Raw genomic sequence first — 20867 nt, forward strand, 5'->3', positions numbered from 1 at the left:
ATACATAAATACCTTGTCTATGAACATATTTGTACTAAACACAATATAATTAATATACACCTGGTGGGATTCCACATAATCAAGTCTTAGTAACACAAAGGGCCAGATGAGGAGACAGTTGGGTATCACCTCTCTCTCTTTCCAATCCCAAACACTACAACAGCTGCAGAGTATAGCAAGTTCCTAATTACTGTGAGCAGTATTCCCTTTTTGTACATCCAATTTAGCCAAACTCTGTAACAGAGAGGAAGCATTTAGCAAACAGAGACAAGCAGAAATGCAGCTACAAAGAAAAGGACATTATTGACTTACTATATCTCTGAACACCACTGCTCGGAGGCGATTAATATCCATATCCTGCAGAAGTCTGTCATGGTCCCGTATTGGAGAAATGCCACCAGTCACAATGTCCACTGGACTCTATTAAAAAAAAAAAATTGTTTAAGATCCTGTGTTTAAAAGCATTCTACCAAGAATCGTGAAGTGTTGTAATCACTCACTGTGCATCATACTGTCATAACTAGAGCAGAAAGATCAGACATGCATTTCATCTTTAAAGGAGAAAAAATCTGGTCATTTCTTGTGACAGATTTAATTTCCAGTATTTGTACCACCCTGCTTCAGGTCTGTTAAAATATCAGTGGCACAGGTACAAATTTAAAAACTTATCCCTCTGTACAGACATTATTGACTTCTGTGTTTCTGCATGTGGTGTTAAACTTGCCTTTGCTGCAGACTTTACTGATCCTATAAAGCCTTGCACTGCTTTTTGGTTCCTCCCAGTTTCTCCAACAGGCTTCATCTGTGCATGCTGCTGACACTCCAAGCAATTTCTTACTGCTACTGCACATACTTGAAGGGAAAAGAAACATTAAGAGTTATTCTGAGAAACTGTACTGTTCTATATTCCCTTACAGAAATGTATAACACAATTCTGTTTACCACCTAAAACTAAAAAGTTGACACACATCAGTAAAATACTTTGTTTCTGTAAGTTTTAGACAGAGTCAAACCAATGCTCAAAATTCTTTAATAATTTATAACTAATAATGAATGCTAAACTAATAGAACATATAGGCTGTATCTAATGGATATTTGAGTAAAATGAGTATCCCTCACTGCAATTTTACCATGCATACAAGCACAGGGTGGGTGGGGTGAAGACAGCTAAATTTCACAGATTTGCAAGGGAGAAGACAAGTGATAGACCAGTGGAACAAATGGCAAGGTTTGCTTCACAATACTCTGTTACTCTTGGACTAAATGTTCTGAAGTTACACAACTGTTGGGGTTTTTTTAGCTGCACATTTTTGCCCTGTTTCATCTTCTAATATTTATTTTCCAAAGAAAAAAGAACTACCCCACCTCTATACCTGTTTGCATCCCATAAATCTTGCTCTACCTGCACAAAGTTTTAATTGAGTAGAAAGGGAGAGGAAGGCTAGTTACTGTTGAGGTTCTGAGCTGCTCTGGCACTCATGCACATCAAACTTTTCATTACAAAAAGTCTTATGGCATGCAGCTAAGCATGAATTCTCTACTCCTGTATGAACTACCTGGACCCTGCTATGATATTATATGTTGTCATTTTCAGAAGATTTGTTACCTTTTTAGGTAACAGATCATTTTCTTTCAATCCAATTTGAAGCAAGCATACTGTAAATAATCTGAAAAAATTATTGCCCAATTGGAATTCTTCTGAAATTTACACTTCTAGTTTTCACCATACCTTCATATACTGACCTTCAAGTGTTCAACCTCTTATCTAAGTATTGCAAAGTTTCATTTTCTTATATAGTACAAGATTACTTTTCTTAAAGCTGCTATATTCTCAGCTTTGATTATTTGGGGAACTTTGGCAAAAGAAATACCCTCATGGATAAAACGAAAACAGGCTACCAAACTTAATTTATATTATTTAAACTTTTAGAGAGGAATACGTATATATGCATTGCAGAATACAGTAAAACTGTAGAAGACCTTAATTTTTGGTTACATTCAATCCTGATTTAACGAAACAAGGGACAGGAGCAAAAATAAAGCTAACAGCTGCTAACTGTTTAGTAACTGCAAGTTCCTATATTCATTAAGTGGTTTTATTTGCTTACCCAGACGAAGACATTGTCGCAGAATTCCTCCAGATGACATATTTTTCTCAGACTCAATTTCAGTGAAACCAAGAGAGCTTGCAAAAATTAGCACATCCACAAGGTTGATTAATCTCTGGAGAAATGTTAAAGATGCTTCTACTGAAAGTCCTTGAGTCGGCTCAATATTCTCCAATTCATGCTACACAGAGAAAAATTGAAAGCAACATTTACTTCTTCACAAAGATAATATTCCTGCATGCTAAATGAAGAAAAATGTGTGCTGGAAGTCCACTATCAGTCACATTCAAAAGAAATAATTACTCATATTCTAGGAACAATCATTAGTATTGGGATTTAATCCCATTCCAGACCACTGTGGGGCAACAAAGGCAGGAAAATTTTTAATGTCTTCAGGCAAAGAAGGCAAGCACCTAATTTATCTTAAGGAAAAGTGTGAAGGTAGCAAAGGGAGGAAAGAGATGCCTGTGGAAACACCCCACCGGCACTTCCACTTCCCAAAAGGACAGATATAACAATTAATACACTCCATAAAAAAATGCATCCTCCCACAAGTGAGGAATTTTCAAATAAAAATGGAATTTCTTACAGTAGCAGATGTGGCAGCAGAAAGCAATGGCAAGATACCACCACAGGCCATGATCATGTTGTCCATCACTTGAGAGATGAGGTGGATCGTGTTGTGCACAAACACCACATTGTCACTGCTATTCACAAAGTCCATCACAGTTTTTGTAGAATGGCTGTCCCAAAATTAAAAAAAAAAAAAAAAAAAAAAAAGACATTCAGAATAGAGCGTTATTTTTGGAGTATTTTAAAAAATTTCTGTTTTCACAAAACTAAAACCAGACACTTAGCAGTGGGGAATCAAATAACTCATGACTTAAGGGTCAACTGGTGCATCACAATCTAAACCTAAAACAACATTTGTTTTCTGTTCATAAACTGCTCAATATGACAGGTTGCTAAAAACACCAATATGATTGCTAATCCTCATTTGTATAAAGATACATTATAGGCTGGTCTATGACTGCTTGCTAGCAAGAGTCACTATATCAGGAAACAGAATAAAGTCTCCTGGAACAGAGAACTAGATTTGAACTTAAATCTTTGGAAAGCTAAAGAAAATTCTAAAGATTTCTCAGAGAAATTAAAAATCAACAAAGCACAAAAAATTAAGCAAAAACTTTCCAAAACAGAGGCAAAAATAGAAATATATTTTAGCTATATCTGATAATTACCAGATAGGTTAAATTAAACATATTCTAAAAATTATAGTCAGATTCAGATAAAAATTCACTTCAGTTTAAATTGTTCTAATCACTTACCTACACTATTTCTTCATACTGACATTCCTTTTTATCAGGTCAGAACACCAATATGGTTCAATTTTAATTTTATACTCATGACTACAAGCTAACAATGGACCGTACTCTTTTATTTCAGTTAATAAACCTTAAATTTATATTGCAGAATTACTACTGTTTTCAAAGATCTTGATGATTACAGTCCAGATCCCTGTTAGAAGTTAATCTTCAAATTAACATCTTTGGGTTCACAGAACCCTATCAAAGCAGCAGTATGTGTGAATGCAGAAGCAAGACATACTATTTTGGATATATTATCTTTCTTATTCACATTTAGATAAGAAGACACAGGCCCTTAAATACATTAGGAAAATCAAAATCTTAGCTGAAAAAAAATCAACAGCACGACGGCCATTGACTTATATGTAGCCAGGATTTCAGTCCAAACCTGTGTGTTGGTCCTGAACCAATATACAGTTATGTCTGTAAAGAGTCTTAAAAAAAAATCTGAGAATAATTTGGTGTAGGTCACAAAATAAGTCAGGCTACTGAACAATGAGTAAAACACCAGATGCCCATGAGTCTAAGTCAATGAACCCCTTGTAGCTGAACCCAGTGTGGATCATTCCACATAAAGCCCAGGATGTACCTTCTCCACATCTGGATATCTGTTTCTATGGAGAAGAGCAGGTCTGTGAGCAGGCGCTGGTGCATCAGGGACCACTTGAACTCGGGAATACGGAACACAGCTGACCTCGTGTCCCTCCTCTGCCCATCCGATGGAGCAGCCAGCTCCTGTCCTGAGGAAACCTGCTGCCTGGAGGGCTGAATGCACCATTCGCAGACAAGAAACAAAACAAAATACAAAACCCACACTCTGGTTATTAGCTCCCATGGCACACACTGAAATGCATCTAACAGACTTGAGATTCTGGATATCCAACAAGTCCAGACTGTGTACATGGTTCCATATAAAGCTAAAACTATTACACAAATGCTATTTAATGGATATACCAAAACTACAAACTAGGCTACAGCTGTACTACCACACCTGCCAGTCTAGGTATTCACAAGCAGCCACCCAACCTTACCAAGGGGGGAGAAAATGTTGTTGCAGACAGTGGTTTTCCTCCTTTAAGGAAGAATGGTGCAGACTGAAGAGCATCCATTAGGAAGTATCTCTGCAGAAGGGAAGTACTCAGAGACATGACCATTCAACCATTAAAAGCTGGATTAGAAACTAAAGACTAGAGCTGGAGCACTGCAGCACACAACAGAAGCCCAGTCTTAATTTATATTTGTACAAAATGGTAGGATGACATGATGTAGTGACAAAGCTACCAATTTTTATAGTTTAAAACAGCTGAGATCAAGTGTTCATCTAGCCAAACACTCAGTTTATATCAGCATTCATACACAGATGTACAAAAATCTTGGAGAATTCTCAGCACACAAATTGTACGAATAATGGCGATTTTAACCCAGTGTTAAAAGATTTTACAGATAACTCACAAAAATCACACACATTACAATCCCCAGAATGGTTAGGTATGCTTTCTTAAAAAAATAATTTAAAAAACCTTCCTTTTATTTTTAAGTTAGACAGATGAAGGACAGGTAGAATTTACCTCAGGCATGGATCTGGCAGGCAGAGGTGCTTCTAGATGTGTGTTAGCTTTCAACTCCAGTCTTTCTGTATCTGATGCAACACTGGAAACATCAAGCTTGGCAATTCTTTTGTCAGGGGCTCCAGAGGGCTCTGCCAGGGGTGCATTTGTGTTTTCCACAGTTGTTTTGGTTTCACTGGTAACTATGCTTCCTTCCTTCAGCTTCTTTTTTTCTGCTGAATCTGGCTGAGTTACTACTTCTGGAACTGCAGAACTCACCGTCTCTGGCAAAGTCAGTTCTGGTTTCTTCTCATCCACACCTTCAGTACCCTCAGATTTTAAAAGCCCAGTTTCAGGTTGCTTCTCTGTTGTTTCTTCCTGCTTTGTCACTTCGCTTGCATTAGAGCCACATTCCTTGTTCCTTTCTGCAAGCTCTTCTGAAGGCAAAGGCAAACTACTTTCATCTTTCAAATCAACAAAGTCATCCTCATCTTCCACCTCTACTGCTGATTTTTCCAGCCCTTCTAGACTTGCGAGAATTCCTCCTTCCACAGGAGTTTGCATGGCTAAAGAAGCAGCGGTGACAGCAACTGTTTCTTCCACAAGCTCATCAGCTTTGCTAGAATCTTCAATTGCTTCAGCTATTCCAGTACTGATTTCTGAGACATTGGGCTGTTCTGGCTCTGGAGAAAATTCCACACAAGGCACTGCTTTTAAATCCTCTGCAGTACCCACATCCTCCCCCTCTAATTCCTCCTTATGATTAGACACTGAATGAGTTTGTTGGCCACCATCTGATGAGTCTTCTTTCTCTTTTTTTTCAGTTCTGCACTCTGTATCACCATCAGTAATGCAGGAAGGAGCAGCAGCATTTTCTTTTAACTCCAAAGACGGCTGCTTTCCCTTGGTTTCAGCTTCTTTGCTAGTCCCAGAGATTGTTCTAATTGGAGTTGAAGAATGTACTCCACTCCCTTCACCTCCTTTCTCTTGGTACTCCTTGTACATTTGAGAAAGACTCTCTTTGTGCATTTCAAAAGTTACCTAAAAAAACAGAGTTCAAAGGACATTAAAAACTACATAGTAATGACTGTTTTCTTGGGAAAAAAACAGAAAACCAAAATCAATGCTTAAATCACAAATTTATATTGGATTCTGTCCTTTTCATTAAGAAAATCTGAACATTAGCTTTCACTTCAACTGACAGCAAGGTTTTATTACATGTACCTGTTTTTCCTGGCTAAAAGGAAGAAAGAAAAGTAAAGCCAATGTCAAAAAAACCCTAACTAGCCTGATCCAAAGGATATCCTAAGCATAAGATCCACAGAATTTACTAGATTTGAAAACATCAATATTTTTGTGAAGGGGGAGGCTGTAATAAGTAGCAGAATTTTCATATCCTTTTAGCACCTTTAGTATGTTCCAAAATCCACAAAGATACAAAAACTTTTGTAAATTTTACACTAGAAAGTACAATGTCACAAAGTCAGAGCACCTAACAAAGCCAGAATCCTGTGGATCCCCAAATAATACCTAAAATTCCCCAGAGGACATTTCCTTTGGTGAGTGCTATTCACCCTATCTCAGCCTGAGAAAAGCTACACAAGTGGATTCAAGTGAAGATTTCTCTACTCCTTAGCTGAAAATGTAATTGTTGTTTCTAGGTATTAAAAAAAAATCCAGATAGAAAAATTCTTTATATACACACTAATACAACTCATTTGCCCAAATAAATAGCTGTGTTTTAAAAAATAACTACCACTAGCCTAACTTAAGTTTTTATTACACTGTTATTCAATTTAGTCTATCCATACCTTTTCATTTAGATTTAGATTTATATTCCATAACACAAGTGTTTATTTATCTTTAAGCTCAGTTCTCAAAATTTTCCCAACATAAGCTCCACCTGAGGGTTGTTTTCTTTAAATCATTTTCTGTATCATAAACATTTTCCACAGGCAAAGTAGAGCAGTGCATTCCACTAAATATACAAACACACATTTTCTTATTCTCTTACATACTCAGCTAATTCATTTGGATCTCATCTAAAAATTCTGTGTACAGAGTATTCAAAGAGATGGTTAGTCAGTGGGAATATTTTCCCTGAAGATGACAAAGAGGAGTGAAAAAAATAATTTTTCAGATTAAAAATATACTAGAAATTACAGCTAACAAATCAGAGATAAGCAAAGACAGAGCAAAGACAAAAATTATTTTTGGCAGGTTGTGATGTCAATATTTAACTTTTTAACATACTATTTTCTCCATCAATCAAGTATATTCAAGTACTGCAGGAGCAATGCATTATTTTAACATGACCTGAACCATATTATTCATTCAAGCTGATTTAATTGAAATTTTAGTGTCTAGAAACAGAAGTGAGATCACTCACTCTGCTTGTTTAAAAAAAAAAAAGACTAGTTTTCATTCATGCAGTTATGTACAAAAAACGTGTGAATGATTACAACTGATTGAAAGTTCATCCAATCAAAATGCATCCATAAATTATTTAATTCTAGAATTTTGCTAAAAAGAGCATGTGGAGGGCATTATTACTTTGGAAATACTTTCTGAATTGTACCACAATCAGAATGTTGAAGGCAACACAAAACAGATCATGCTAATAAGCTGTCCCTTGCACTTTTCACTTATTTTCCAAAATATGATTAGGCAAAGCTGCTACTTCAGGTCTAATCGCTGCTTTTCTGAAGAAGGAATCTTACTTAACAACTTGAACTTATCTCCAGTTAACTTTCCCTCTTCTCTCTCTCCCTGTTGCTTCCCGCATTTCCAAAACTACTAAAAAGCTTTGTTCCAGCAAGCACTAAAGAGACATTTAATCAAATGAAAACAACATTGCTTGATTTCAGCAAAACTTTCATGTACTTGCCAGAAAGCACACTGCCCCACAATATTTAACAGTGTGAACATCTCTATTTTCATGCATCATTCCAGGGTAAATCTCATTAAACTCATATGTAGGAGTAAAAGCTACAAAGTTTGTAGCTTCTCACTTCCTATGAACACCGTCTGTAGGGCTGCCAACTACTTTTGGAGAAATGGACAGTCAGGTGTATCTCAGTTGGTACAACTGGGACCTACTCTTTCACTACAGTGCTTTTCTTCTAGTGTGCTACCAAGCCCTATCCTCTTAACAAAAACCCATTGCAGCTTCCAATTTTTCCTTAGCAGCCAAACTGATCATCTCGTTCACAGTCTTAAATCAACTTTGCCTGAAAATAAGTCAAAATCTGTTCTCCATGAGTCAGGATTGTCAGCTTGCTTTTTACTCTTCTCCCTCCCCTCAGAATCCTGAACTGCACCATCTCATGGTCCCTGCAGCCACGGCTGTCTCTGACCTCCACATTTCCAACCACATTGGAATTTAGGGTATAGGGAATATGGTACGGTCAACATCACAAACACAATGTATGGTACGGGGATGCAATACCATTTCACAACCAATTTCATCTGAAATCTGGAACAATGCTTTGGAAGACAATACAGAGCAATGCTGAAAATGAAACTGTGCACTGCGGGATTTTTAATTGTTAACAAAAACAAATAGAAACAAAGACCAGCAAGAAGGTCAATACTGACAATTTGTCTTCACAGATGGGTAATGTAAACTTATGAGCAAATAAATCCAAGCAAAATCTGATAAGAACCTACACTGATTTCAGAATAATGCAAGAAACTCTAAGGAGAGAAACACTGGTGAAGAAAATAAGGCAGTAGGGAACTAAAGGAAAACATCACTCCCAAAAAAATCCAAAATCCACTCAAAGAGGCTAATAATTTCTACTTTGACCATAACCATCAACAAGAATTCACATTACAATGTATTAAATACTGTCCTTTAAATAAAACTCAAAATACCAAGGCACAGAATTAGAGAGACCACATGAAGCAGTATTTTACTAACATCCATTTTGCGTCTGGGGGTTTCTTATATAACAAAAAGGATACAAATTTCAGAAATTCTGCTTTGTAAAGTCCAACTTTTCAACAAGGCTGTATAAACACTTCTTATCAATGTATCAACCTGTAATTTGGTTTGACAGGAAACCAGGAAATTGTGGTACTACAACAGAGGCACTAGACAATTCTTCCCCCATAACTTCTATTGCATGACGTGGCATTTATAAAGGACACAAGTACACAAAGCCAAACTATACATACAAAACAAAACAATTAAGGTTAACAAAATCAGTACCAACAAAAATAAAAAATTAAGAAGAAATTATGATTACTAAAAGCAAGTGCACAGAGTACATAAAGGTATTAAAAATTAAACACAATTCAACACGTGTTGCAAGCACGCAACAATTTACAACACAACTTCTGCCTTGAAGAACCTTAAATGTACATAAGCAATTTTTTATTTTCCTTAAGGCATTTGCAACTGTAAAGCTGATAATACAAAATTAATTACCAGAAATTGTTCTAAATTAGTGAGCTAAAAGGCCAATCATTAATCTTCCCCATCATTTGATGGCTAATCCATAGCTGTCTGCAATGCTTGGAATGCATCTCTACGCACCACCAGCTGAAGACACTTGTGAGCTAATAACTGCAGCATTTGCCTTTGCCATTAATTTTAGCTTAATTTGACATCCAACATTTACTAATTGCCAAGGAGAAAAATTAGCATACAGCAATGAGAAAGGGTAAGATGATTGACACTTGCATTAAAGAACTTTGAGAAAATATTCTAAGTATATGTTAGGATTTTTTGCCTTTTCATTCCATTTTCAGGTGGGCAATTTCATAGAGTAGAGAGAGGAAAGGAATATCTTGCCAGACAGGTCAGACAATTCCTCATAGAGTCTGCTCAGTGCAAATCAGCTCCTGTGCTGGTTTAAATAAACTCTTCATAACAAATGAATAAACTCTTCATAATTCCAAAAAGCATCACAACTTTTTGAATCTTAATAGGATTTTATTGACCTGCTTTTTCCACTTCTCCTCTACTAACACTAACTGTTTCATAAGTGTAATCCAATCTCCAAACATAAACAGGCCTGCTTAGACAGGAGACACTACTATCACACATATCAAAACTAATTTTCAACTCAGCACAGGACAAGATACAAAGGTACTGTGTGCACCACACACTGAGTTACAGCCTGTAACCCACTGACTTAAGGAATCTCTGGGCTATTTCTGAGTGGTTCACAGATGGAAGCTAAGCAAAGCAAGTTCAAATATACTTTGCAGGATAAGAGGTTTGTAAAGGAGGAGTCTAAACTTCCATCAGAAACACATTCAATGATACAATGTGCAAAGTGCAGGGAAACCACTGCTCCAAGATGGTTTCATGTTCCTGTATCTTGCATTTTCACCTAAGGAGCAAGAGTTCTGCTTTTTTTTACTCATCTTGAGAAAAAAAAATAATTTCTAGAATTAGAAAGCAAGTGCTAGTCTATATAATTCATAAAAGTCTGCGTTTCTGAGGGAGAATTTCATGCATGTTACAGCATTTTACCTCAAGTCAAGGTACAGCTTACTGTTACATCATCATACAACAACAAACTCAAATTGCATATTGAACGTGTATTAACTCATTTTCACCAAGGAAATTATCACTTTTAATGAGTTTAAATTGCAAGACATGAGCACACAGTATCATACAAGATATGTATTTTCTCACTATCTCAATCCCTGCCACCCCATACAGTTGAGGGGACTGTCAAACCCTATCTGTACATATTTAGTATTCAGCTATTAACAAAAATATTCTGTAACTAAATTCAGCATTTATCACCCCATTGTTGCAATGCCCAGCGACAGGTTTTATGCACTGCTCACTTTTGCCATCCTTTTCCAGTATCTCCATATATTGTTGGCAGCCCTAAAGCAAAGATTCCACATCCATAATTTCAAAGAATGGCCAGGAGACCTAATTCAGGCCCCACAATGTGAACAGAGGTAGCTGCAATTATGGAGGAGGATTGCTTCAAACAGCAAAGAAAGCCACTAACAATTCTTGAGGCTGCAGACACATGTCCCATCTTCCATGCTTTTTTTATACCAAGTCATAGAGATAAGAATCCTCTCTCTCCTCAAGTCTTCTTTACGTAGGAAGACTATTTCAGAGCTATTTGCCTCTTTCACACACCAGATCTCTCTGCTGCTAATGTTTCTGTAATTCTTTGTTTTGAGAGCTCTGGCACTCAGTAGCAAATCTCTATTACACTCTTCTTTTAAGGCTTCTCTGCAGCTTTATAAATTCTCAGTTTACCGTGCTCCCTTCTATTCCATCCCCATTTCTTTCAGTTTGGATTAGTCAAATGTTAGCATCCTGCAGCTTTATTCATGACATTGCACTCCCTCAAGCCACGGGAATAATGAGATGGAGGAGCTCCCCATTAACATACACACTGCATGTGTAAGAGCCCATCACTGGCACACATCTCTGCCTGCTGAACAATGAAAATACATTCTTATCCCTCCAGCTATTGGTTAGAGAAGCCTTCCCACACATCTGCTAGAGAAGAAGCTGTAAAAAGGAAACACCTCATAAAGGCGAGGGACTGCATCGTCACAACACATTTGTGCTGGGGGTGCACAGCTCTAAAGAAGGCTGCACATTACTATCTCCAAGCTCCTTCTGCTCTCCATAACTCAGATGACAAGCTGAGAATCATGTCTATGTAGAATAAGTAATATTTATGAAAAATAATTATTTACACCATTAGACTGAACATAATATTGAAGGATTTCAAGGGTACTCCCAGCTTTGCTTCACTGACATATTGGGCATGGCACAAGTGACAAGCAAAAACTGGCAGTGGTACAATGACCTCTGGGCCAGGAATCTCTGCTTCCCCTCAGGGCAATGCAGATAAACTTTTCAGAGGACTGAAGAACACCTGAAGCCTTCAAATCTCCCTGGAGCTGAAGATCTCAGCTGTGGGAGACCCTCCTGCCCTCATGACAGGGATAAAAAACAGACAAAAGCGTCCTAAGCAAATCCTGGATGCCAACGGGATTTGGATTCCAGATTCCGATGGCCTCTTACCCTCTAAAACTACTGAGCCACATTCACTTCTCTGCAAATTAGTTTTTTAATTGCCACCATATATTAAACCCCTCCACCACCTAATCTCTGCGGCTTTTGCTGGTTTTCCCTCATCAGACAGTGATGAAAGCCTGGCAAACATAGCACTCATAAATGCTCTGGGCTTCTTTTCTCCTCCCTTAAATTAAATGAGGAGGGCACAAAAGAATATGTAAATTTACTTAACAGTCACAATGTTTATTACAACTGTACTTTAGACTGAAAACTAACAATTAGTTAGAAATACACTGTACTGTAAGGTCCCACTATTAACATTTTAAAATTATACTTCTCATTCAGATCAATGCATAAAATTCTTCCACTTAAACAGAACTGCCACTTACACATATTAACATCTATGACTCTTACTCACTGAAAATTTCTTGAGCTACTAAAAACAAACATAATTCTTCACCTGAATATATTTTCTTTAACAGAAAGGTAACATGAATCAACTTTTAAGTAGTAAAATATATTTAAGGGTCTGAAATAAGCAGATGTTAGTCTTCCCAGTTTAAAACATTCAGATAATTTAGGAGTACATTGCACTGTGTAAATAATTTTATTCTTTTAAAAAATGGGGAAGCTGAAAGATTAAAGGGGAAGTTTTCCACCATTCTTTACTTGTTTCCTATTATTAACCCCCAAATCATTGGTCCTTTGTAAAAAGTAACAGGACTAGACAGAAAAAAATCTAAGGCTGAGTTAGCATGGTTGCAATGTTTAAAAAATAAAAGTTTTTGGATGCTTTCATAAATTCAGCACTGGCCAGTCAGAACGAACTGGAGCTGTGATTTAATTTTTCCAATAATATTTTCAATGAATTAGAAGTAACAGATTAAACACCTTTGTATACAGTGGTTTAATATCTGGAAAGCATCAAAAAAATAATATGGAAATTAACAACATAAATGAGTAATACTAAGAAATTTGGCTTTTAAAAGGTTGCACACACCTACACACGTTCTAAATTCTGAATGCAAGGAAGCCAATGCAGTGCAATTATGCTGGAAAAGCCACTGCTGTTTATAAAACACTGTGCAGCTGTTGGAGGAGAGGGTTACAGTGACAAACAGCTTCCCTGCTACAAAGGTGGCAGGAAATCTATCAAACTGGACAATAAAATTGCAATTGAGTTTCTTTGGCTTTTTATAGCAGCTGCATGTATCTTGATGTGTAGCTCTGCAAAACCTATCCAATTGTGTAACACTGGTCCTTTATGTACTTGTTCTTTATCATGGAATGGTGTTATAAATTAGTGGCACGAACGGCACAGAGGGTTATAAAAAGGAAAAATAAGCAGTAACCCAATACAATTAGAGAGAAATAGCAAAAAGCCAAACTGGTTATTCTCTTAGCAATGTTAAAGAAATATTTTTGTTCCCATAATTCCCACATTACTTTGAAAGCATGCTAGAAATCAAAAACATCTGAGATGCACTTAGCATCGAACAATTTGCCCACTGAATTATGCCTACACCAGGTTATGTGTGAATCTCTATGAATCTCAATAGTGGCAAAACAGGACACAAGACCATTTAAAGTAAGTAAAATTAGCAGGATTAAAAAATCATTATAATTATCTGTTAATGTAAAAGGACATTTTTCAAGACCTTTTTTGTGATTTATCCTAATTTATGTTTATGTAATAAACAGGGAGCTCTGAAGAATCATCTAGTTTCATATGGCTAGTAGCATGAATTGTATGTATTACTTACAAAAAAAGTTCAAATGGAAAGTGCATAATAAAGGTCAAATTTTAAAATCTTGATAATGGCACCATCATTCATATAAATATTGTCAAGTTTGTTTTTGGCTCCTTTTGCTGTTTAAATATTGTCATTTAGGCTTCTGGAACTAGTATTAGCACTGATGTCCAAACAAACTGAATTCCTTTAGGAGTTGTTCAATATTCCACCACCACACTCTGCCCACACTCACACACTTCCAAATGTGCCATCATTCAACAACTTCTGAAATGGTCTGGAAGAACAGATAGATATTATACATTGACCAGAAAGTGGACAAAGTTACACTTGGGAAAACTTACAGGGAGTTATTCCTACAACCAAGGACACCTCCCTATCGCAGCATGCCAGGAACAAAAAATGAGAAACACAGACTGAAGTAGGTCATCTTCTCATTCATGGTGTTTCACAAAAACATGCAGCCTTTAAAATACAAATTAATAAACCAGACCAATATTATCTATATCTATCTATTTTTTGGTCTTTTCTAAAACTGCAGGGTTTTGTTCTTGACATTTGGCCATGGCATCACAATAAAATCTTGGGCTTTTTTCACTAGGTACTTTACATCATTGATTTGCCACATTAAGTCACTGAAAAGAATGACCAAAAATCCATATAACCTTTCTGACATAGATGTTGTTTAAACAAGATTTCTGACATTACATTGTCTTACAAAAGGAGTCTAGGAATAGAACTACAGATTATAAGATAATGTGCTAGCTAATTTCTAAATTCAAGATACCAAAGCTCTGACTAAGAGTTAAAAGGTGGTCTTTTATTCACCTCTCCATCTTTCCCAAGGGACAACTCCCAGCGATTCCCAGCAATCACACACATGCTAAATTATGCCAGTTTTATATAAAAGCACATTAGGGATCTTTACTCTGGTTACAGCTTGCCAATTCACCCATGCCCTCTGCATCGTGGGGCAATGAGAGGAAACTGGTTTTTGAAGACTGCAAAGCCAACAAAAAAGTATATTAAGAATGGTCCAACACCGAAAACGTGATCTCTGTAAGGGTTAAAGTGTGGCCCTGGGCACTTTGCACAGGAATTCCACTTAGCTAAGTAACTGTTTAATGAAGTTATTTCACCCATTTTTATTACATAGATTTTTACAGTTGTCTCCCATAACCCAACAATGCACTATGGGCCTCTGAATGCAATAAATAGAGCTGCAAAATAACAAGGTTCTTGCTGTGTGCAGAGACTGACCTTTGCTAAGAAAAAAAATTGTTCAAAATCCAAGACCTCAGAAATGCCAACAATTCTGTAGTATCATAAAGTGATCTTTTGGATTCACAGACATCCTTTTCACTGCTTAATTGCACACATTTAGAAATAGGTAATTTATAAATTAATTCATTTTAAGTAAATATTCTGATAACCAGAATAATTCTGAGGCTCACACTGGCCTCACTCTTGTTTAGAATAAGGCAGTATAAAATACCTTTTGTACTACTGTGCCTCATTCAGAGAGCCACTAATAACTTTTATGATGTTACTCTGGTTGTAAGAACAACAAGATTCAGACAGAACAATAACAAAGGGTAATAGTCTCATTCATTCTGTGTAATAGTCTCATTCATGCTGCATGGATTTGCACTCTCACCTCATATTCCATGACAGTTTAACAGCAGAAGCATCTACCTTAACTTGGATTTCTTTGCTTTTTACTCATTTGTTTTACAGCTTTTTGATGTTACTAAAAGGTATTTTTGTTGATGAATAGCTCTGGTGCGCCACCTTGTGTTGCTGCTGTTACTAAAAAGCAAGACCAACACCAAAATTTTTCAGAAACGCTCCTAAAATTTGATGAATCTCACCTTTGAATGTGTGATTGAAAGTGTATCCACCCACACACGCCAGCCACCCCACTCATATTTTATTGCATGGTACAGCAAAATCCGAAATATGGTGTACACCATCTCAGTTATCTTCTGCTCCTCAGAAGTCTTTGGATTAAAGCAACAAAGGGAAAGCATCCACTCCTGCCAGACAGAGCACTGCAACAAACTCCTGCAAAACACACACATGCTAATGAATCAGATTATAAAATATATCTTAGAAATATATACAACAGCTAAGTCAAGAATCCAACATGCTTTAAAAAATTGCTACGTGCAAAGCTTCTCTAATTTTTCACACTGACACCTTTGCTAGAGCACAGAATTTGCTGAAACAGCAATGAAGGTATATCTGCCCTCATGAGTTTAATTTACTAGGAGACTTTGTAATTTATTTTATATACTTGTGCATAGAGCAAGCCATCATACCTCCTGTTTTCTCTGCTGTTATTAAACAGTTTAATCATATCTGAGAGAAAGGCTCGCCGCACCTCCAGAGTTTCTGGACACTGCGGAGAATTACGGATCAGGACTGCAATAACCTTCAAAATCTCTGAAAAACAGTTCATGAGTAACAAAATATTAGAACTAAGCACAGCATAAAACACAAGGCCTCTTTCAACAGTGTTTGCACAAGGAAAGTGACACCACATAAAAAAGTTTTATACTGAGAAAAAGCGCATCTCTATTGGAGAAGCAGGTTTAGGTATAACAAATCCCTTCTTCCGATACTTCTCAAACCTAGTCACCCATCAGGGGGATTTGTATACCTCTAAAGAACATGGAATTCATTGAATTACCATGTTTAAGTAACACAAATATTACTGCATGACAATTGACAAGCTCTCAGAATCTGTCAGAACAATTTTTACATGAGGTTCACATAAAAAAGCATCCTTCAGAAAAACAATATATGAGAAAAATGCTCTACCTTATGAGATTTTGCTCTACCTTAACAATACTGAATTTTCAAAGAATGCAACCAACTTCCAATTAAACTTATCAGTTTCTGTTATAAAAAAAAATCATATAAAATTTTATCTCTTATTATCACAAAGTTCCCTGTGTTTTTAGGAGGTCAAAATTCAGGGTACATAGCACTTTTTGAAGCAGAGGGGCAGTGACTTCCCTTGCTACTTTAAAAGAAGTCAACTTTGTAAACGACTTAGGGTGCAATTTGAACACAGTCACTGTGATAGTTGCGGTTCATCTTGTACAACTTCTTTAAAGAGAAATTCCTTATCTGATAACAGGAATGATCTAAAAAAGGGACTCTAGAAGTCACTCTTCCTACCAGACCTACATTATTTCAGAATCAACTCAGTCCCCATATAGTCTATACTGACCACAGCAGTGACTGTCAACTCCAAAAGTCTTAGGAGAAAGCAACAGAAACATGCTAACATCTCTTGCTTCATATTAATTTACCAGAAGGAAAATGGCACAATGCAACCAGATTTATTTCCTCCATTTCTGCTTTGCTTTCTTTTCTCTTCCCCCCTTTTCCACCTGAAGTAAACTTACAACTGCGACCTACGTTTAATGACAAAGCTAGAAAAGTGAAAAATCTGTTATTTCTCCAGAAAAAAGCTAACTCCCAAAACTATCATAAGTCCATTGTATTATGTACAGAACACATTAATAATGTACATAATTCAGGAAAGGAGATCAGTATTTTCTTTCAGTTCTAAAGACATCTAAAGTTTCATATCAAGATATTTCCAATAAAGTAATCTAACCAGAACAGTGAGCAGATACATTTCTCCTATCTTCCATCTAGCATTGTCTTACTGAATTTAATTTAAGATGAAAGGTGTTTCCATATTTTAGGTAATTTAGTCTGACATCACTAAATAATGCATTCAAATTTTGCTGGAATACCTTAACATGTATTAAATCAAAGTATCCTGTGCATAAAAGTCTTGAAAAACCATTTCATAATGTGACTGCACAGCCAAAAAAGGTGAATTATGAACTAGAGACACATAAAATGTCTTTCAAAAAGCTGTAGAGACATAGTGTATGTAACTCCAACTAAATACAAGTAATCTGTCTTTTAGAGTGAAAAAAATGTAAAACTGAGATTAGAAGACTGACAGATGTAATTAATAAGCTTGTACATTGGTAGGATTCTTTTAAAGCAGACTTTTCTTAAGGTAGCAGTTAAAAATGTCTATCATACTTACGAGGATTTTGTATCTTCACCATTGAATCTGGGTCAGGATGTTGTTTATGTATTACTTGAGTGCAAATCTGTTCAGTCAGAATCTAGCAAGAAAGAAGAAGATGCCATATCAATGTACATGAAGACAGCTTACTGAAAAACACTGGATGCAGCACAATCAACATCATTCTAAAAATCATCCCAAAAAATCCCCACTAACTTTCTTGATAATTTAATTCATCCTGTTTCTAAAACTCTGTAAGCTGCTTTATTCTTTGATTTCTCTCTTAAGTACACTGGAAGATGAATGTGAAGCTAACCAAAGCAATTATCCTAAGGCAAGATCATTGCTATAATAAAATTCCCCATCAACATGAGCATCTGGTTGAGACATACAGGTTACTCATTATCTAGAATTGTTCATAATGAGCATAACCAAGTTAAGGAGGGGATAAATCCAAAGCAGTGAGCTTTGGTGGGGGAAAAAAGCAGCATTCAGCTGCATCACACTAAGGTTTAGTGTCATCTGGAACATATCAGCAAAAATATGTAAGCAATTTTCTAACAATGTCTTACAAGTGATTAGAAAGATTGAATCCTAACTACAGTGTATGACTACCTCAAACAGGACATTGTATGTGGTCATGGTGAATAAGCTTGTCTGAAGCATCAGCCTTTCAGCCAACAAAGAGAACAATCCATGTCCAAGCATGACTTCAGCTTTTCTCCTAAAATGGTACAGAAAGATTAAAAAAACATGCATTCCATTTGCTTTAGGGGAGAAAAAGTTTAAAACATGTGCCTCAAGAAATATAAAATCACTGTTAAGATATTTTTCTTGTTTGTTTCTTAAGTCTTTCACTTTTGGTGAAGGAAAAGGGGAAGTGTTCGGATTCTGAAAGGACAAATCATTCCCTGAAGGCAGCCACCTTTCTTCCATAAATGAGGTCCACTCACCCATGGGCCCCAAGAGCTGAAACACAGCCTTGGGGATTTCTGGATAAACACTGAGGAAAGGACACCTTGGCCCTCACTTCACTCCAAAATGCAACCATGGACAGCAATCTCAATAGTTATCTACTATCACAGTCAAGTCAAGACATATTAAATCTAGTTCTCAGTAACATGGGGTTCTGCCTCACCAGTCTAATTCTTGCTATTGATTTCACTGGAAAAAGGTCACTTCAAAAAGAAGGAGGCCATACTGCAAGCAACTATTCAATCAGCTAGATAAGGAGTAATAATGCCTGGACACTAGCTGCCAGCAACAAGCAATTCCACCATGGCAAAAACACATTTGTGACAAATAGACTGAGGGGTAGTTGAAAAAGAGCAGCTCCTATTCAGTGAAGCCTATTTAGTGATTAACCTCCATTATAGCTTTTTCCCTTTTACACACAAATGTGTGTATATACACCCAATAATTTATACCCAAAGCAACAAATAGAATGTCTGTGTCACAACCTACCTTTACTCCTTCCTTTCTTGGGAGGTTTTGTTAAAGACCCAAATCAGTACTTACTTTGGAGAAAGATGCTTTAAGAAATATCCCATCACTTTCAGAGCTTGCACTCTGATGCCTTCACTTTGTGATGCTAAAAGCTTGTAAACAACCCTAAGTGGAGAAAACACATTGGTCTTCTGTCAATGTGAATAACAAATGTAGGTTTTTGCTCCTTGTAAACCTCCCATAAAAACTTCAGATATCTAAATGTATTTATCAGTTACATCCAATTTCTTCGATCACTTACTTTTTAGACAGTCAAGTGCTTAGGGCCACATCATTATCTGAATTCTAGTTGAACTGTGGTTCATAGTATTCAACAGATCTTTAAATCTGTGAAATACAATTTTACTTATCTACATGGACTACTCAGCTCTTTTTAAAAAAAGAAAATATTCATTTCTAAATGTTCCATGAAATCATATTGGAACAGAAGGCACAGTACTTATCCTTTACCATAAATAAGATAAAAATTTTGAAGAAATCTGGATCATTTCACTAGGGGGAAGGAAGAAGCCTACCTCATTTAAACAATTTTGGAGAGCCTTTCCAAAACTATCCCATGTTACAAAATGGCATTTTAGATCTGCGAGTTTTAGAGTTCAAAGGAATTTAAGTTTTTAGGCCTTATCTGTACATCACTGAGCACGCCTCAATAGTTAAGTACTTTTATTTTTATATACCCAAAAATAATTCTGAGGACACCTGAACTAAGACCCAAAAAAAAAAAATTATTGCTATACCAGATACCAGAATTAAAGGTAAAACCAAAGGTGATTAAAAAACAGTTATGTATAACAAATAATTTATCCTGGAGAATGCTGCAACCACAGAAACTATAGAAGGAAAGAAATAAGCAAAACTTATGATGGACTGGCCATTCAAGCAATGGAATCTATTTCTCTTCTTTTCTTTACAGAATACTATCAGGATTTCCTAATTGTATAGGGCAAAAGCATTTCCTTGCCTTTTTTTTTCTTCCCCCCACTAGATTGGTTACTTTAACATTTTAATTTTAAGAGAACTCCAAATAGTTAGAAAGTTTTGGAAAATTATTTTTAAATTTCAAGATTATTATGCCTTAATTGAAAAAAATAGATGTATCAAGAAGCATACAAACAATCCATTAAGTGACTGGAGACAATACCAGAGCAAGGATTGTAACAAATGAGACAGGAAAACAAAGTGATTTCTCACTGTGGACTATTCATGCTGACTTGCTCATACACTTGTTAACAAAAAATAAAAGCACCTACTGCTAGTTGTTAAATAAAACCAAATGTACTGCACTGGAGACCCAACCTGACATTCAAGTACTTTAGTATTTAGAGGATTTTATTAGTTTCCCATACGTAACACATTACCATAAAAATGAAATCAAATCTGATGAAAATGGGTAAAAAGAAAAATAATCAGTCCAGCACTAAAAGGGGAGAAAACAGAAACATGCCTGAATGCAGTCTCTTGAGAAAGGGCAACTGGAAAAAGAATATATATATAAAAACAGGGATTAACCAAT

The 20867-nt window shown here is 36.3% G+C and overlaps 1 protein-coding gene across 1 annotated transcript in view; it reads right to left on the reverse strand.

The window, feature by feature from the left end:
* Positions 1 to 20867, reverse strand: part of LRBA (LPS responsive beige-like anchor protein) — a 368370-nt gene that overhangs the window by 290803 nt on the left and 56700 nt on the right. Inside the window, exons 17-27 of the mRNA XM_054293253.1 lie at positions 19367 to 19459; positions 18464 to 18572; positions 17867 to 17948; positions 16110 to 16233; positions 15660 to 15852; positions 5044 to 6063; positions 4065 to 4240; positions 2698 to 2851; positions 2109 to 2289; positions 725 to 852; positions 313 to 420 (exon numbers count right to left, since the gene is read on the reverse strand). Coding sequence (XP_054149228.1) covers positions 313 to 420; positions 725 to 852; positions 2109 to 2289; positions 2698 to 2851; positions 4065 to 4240; positions 5044 to 6063; positions 15660 to 15852; positions 16110 to 16233; positions 17867 to 17948; positions 18464 to 18572; positions 19367 to 19459 — 2368 coding nt within the window. The remainder of the gene's footprint in view (positions 1 to 312; positions 421 to 724; positions 853 to 2108; positions 2290 to 2697; positions 2852 to 4064; positions 4241 to 5043; positions 6064 to 15659; positions 15853 to 16109; positions 16234 to 17866; positions 17949 to 18463; positions 18573 to 19366; positions 19460 to 20867) is intronic.

This window comes from Melozone crissalis, unplaced genomic scaffold, assembly GCF_028551555.1.
Source record: "Melozone crissalis strain CALT ecotype California unplaced genomic scaffold, PUWL_Pcris_2 ptg000006l_1, whole genome shotgun sequence".
In the NCBI taxonomy this organism is placed as follows: domain Eukaryota; kingdom Metazoa; phylum Chordata; class Aves; order Passeriformes; family Passerellidae; genus Melozone; species Melozone crissalis.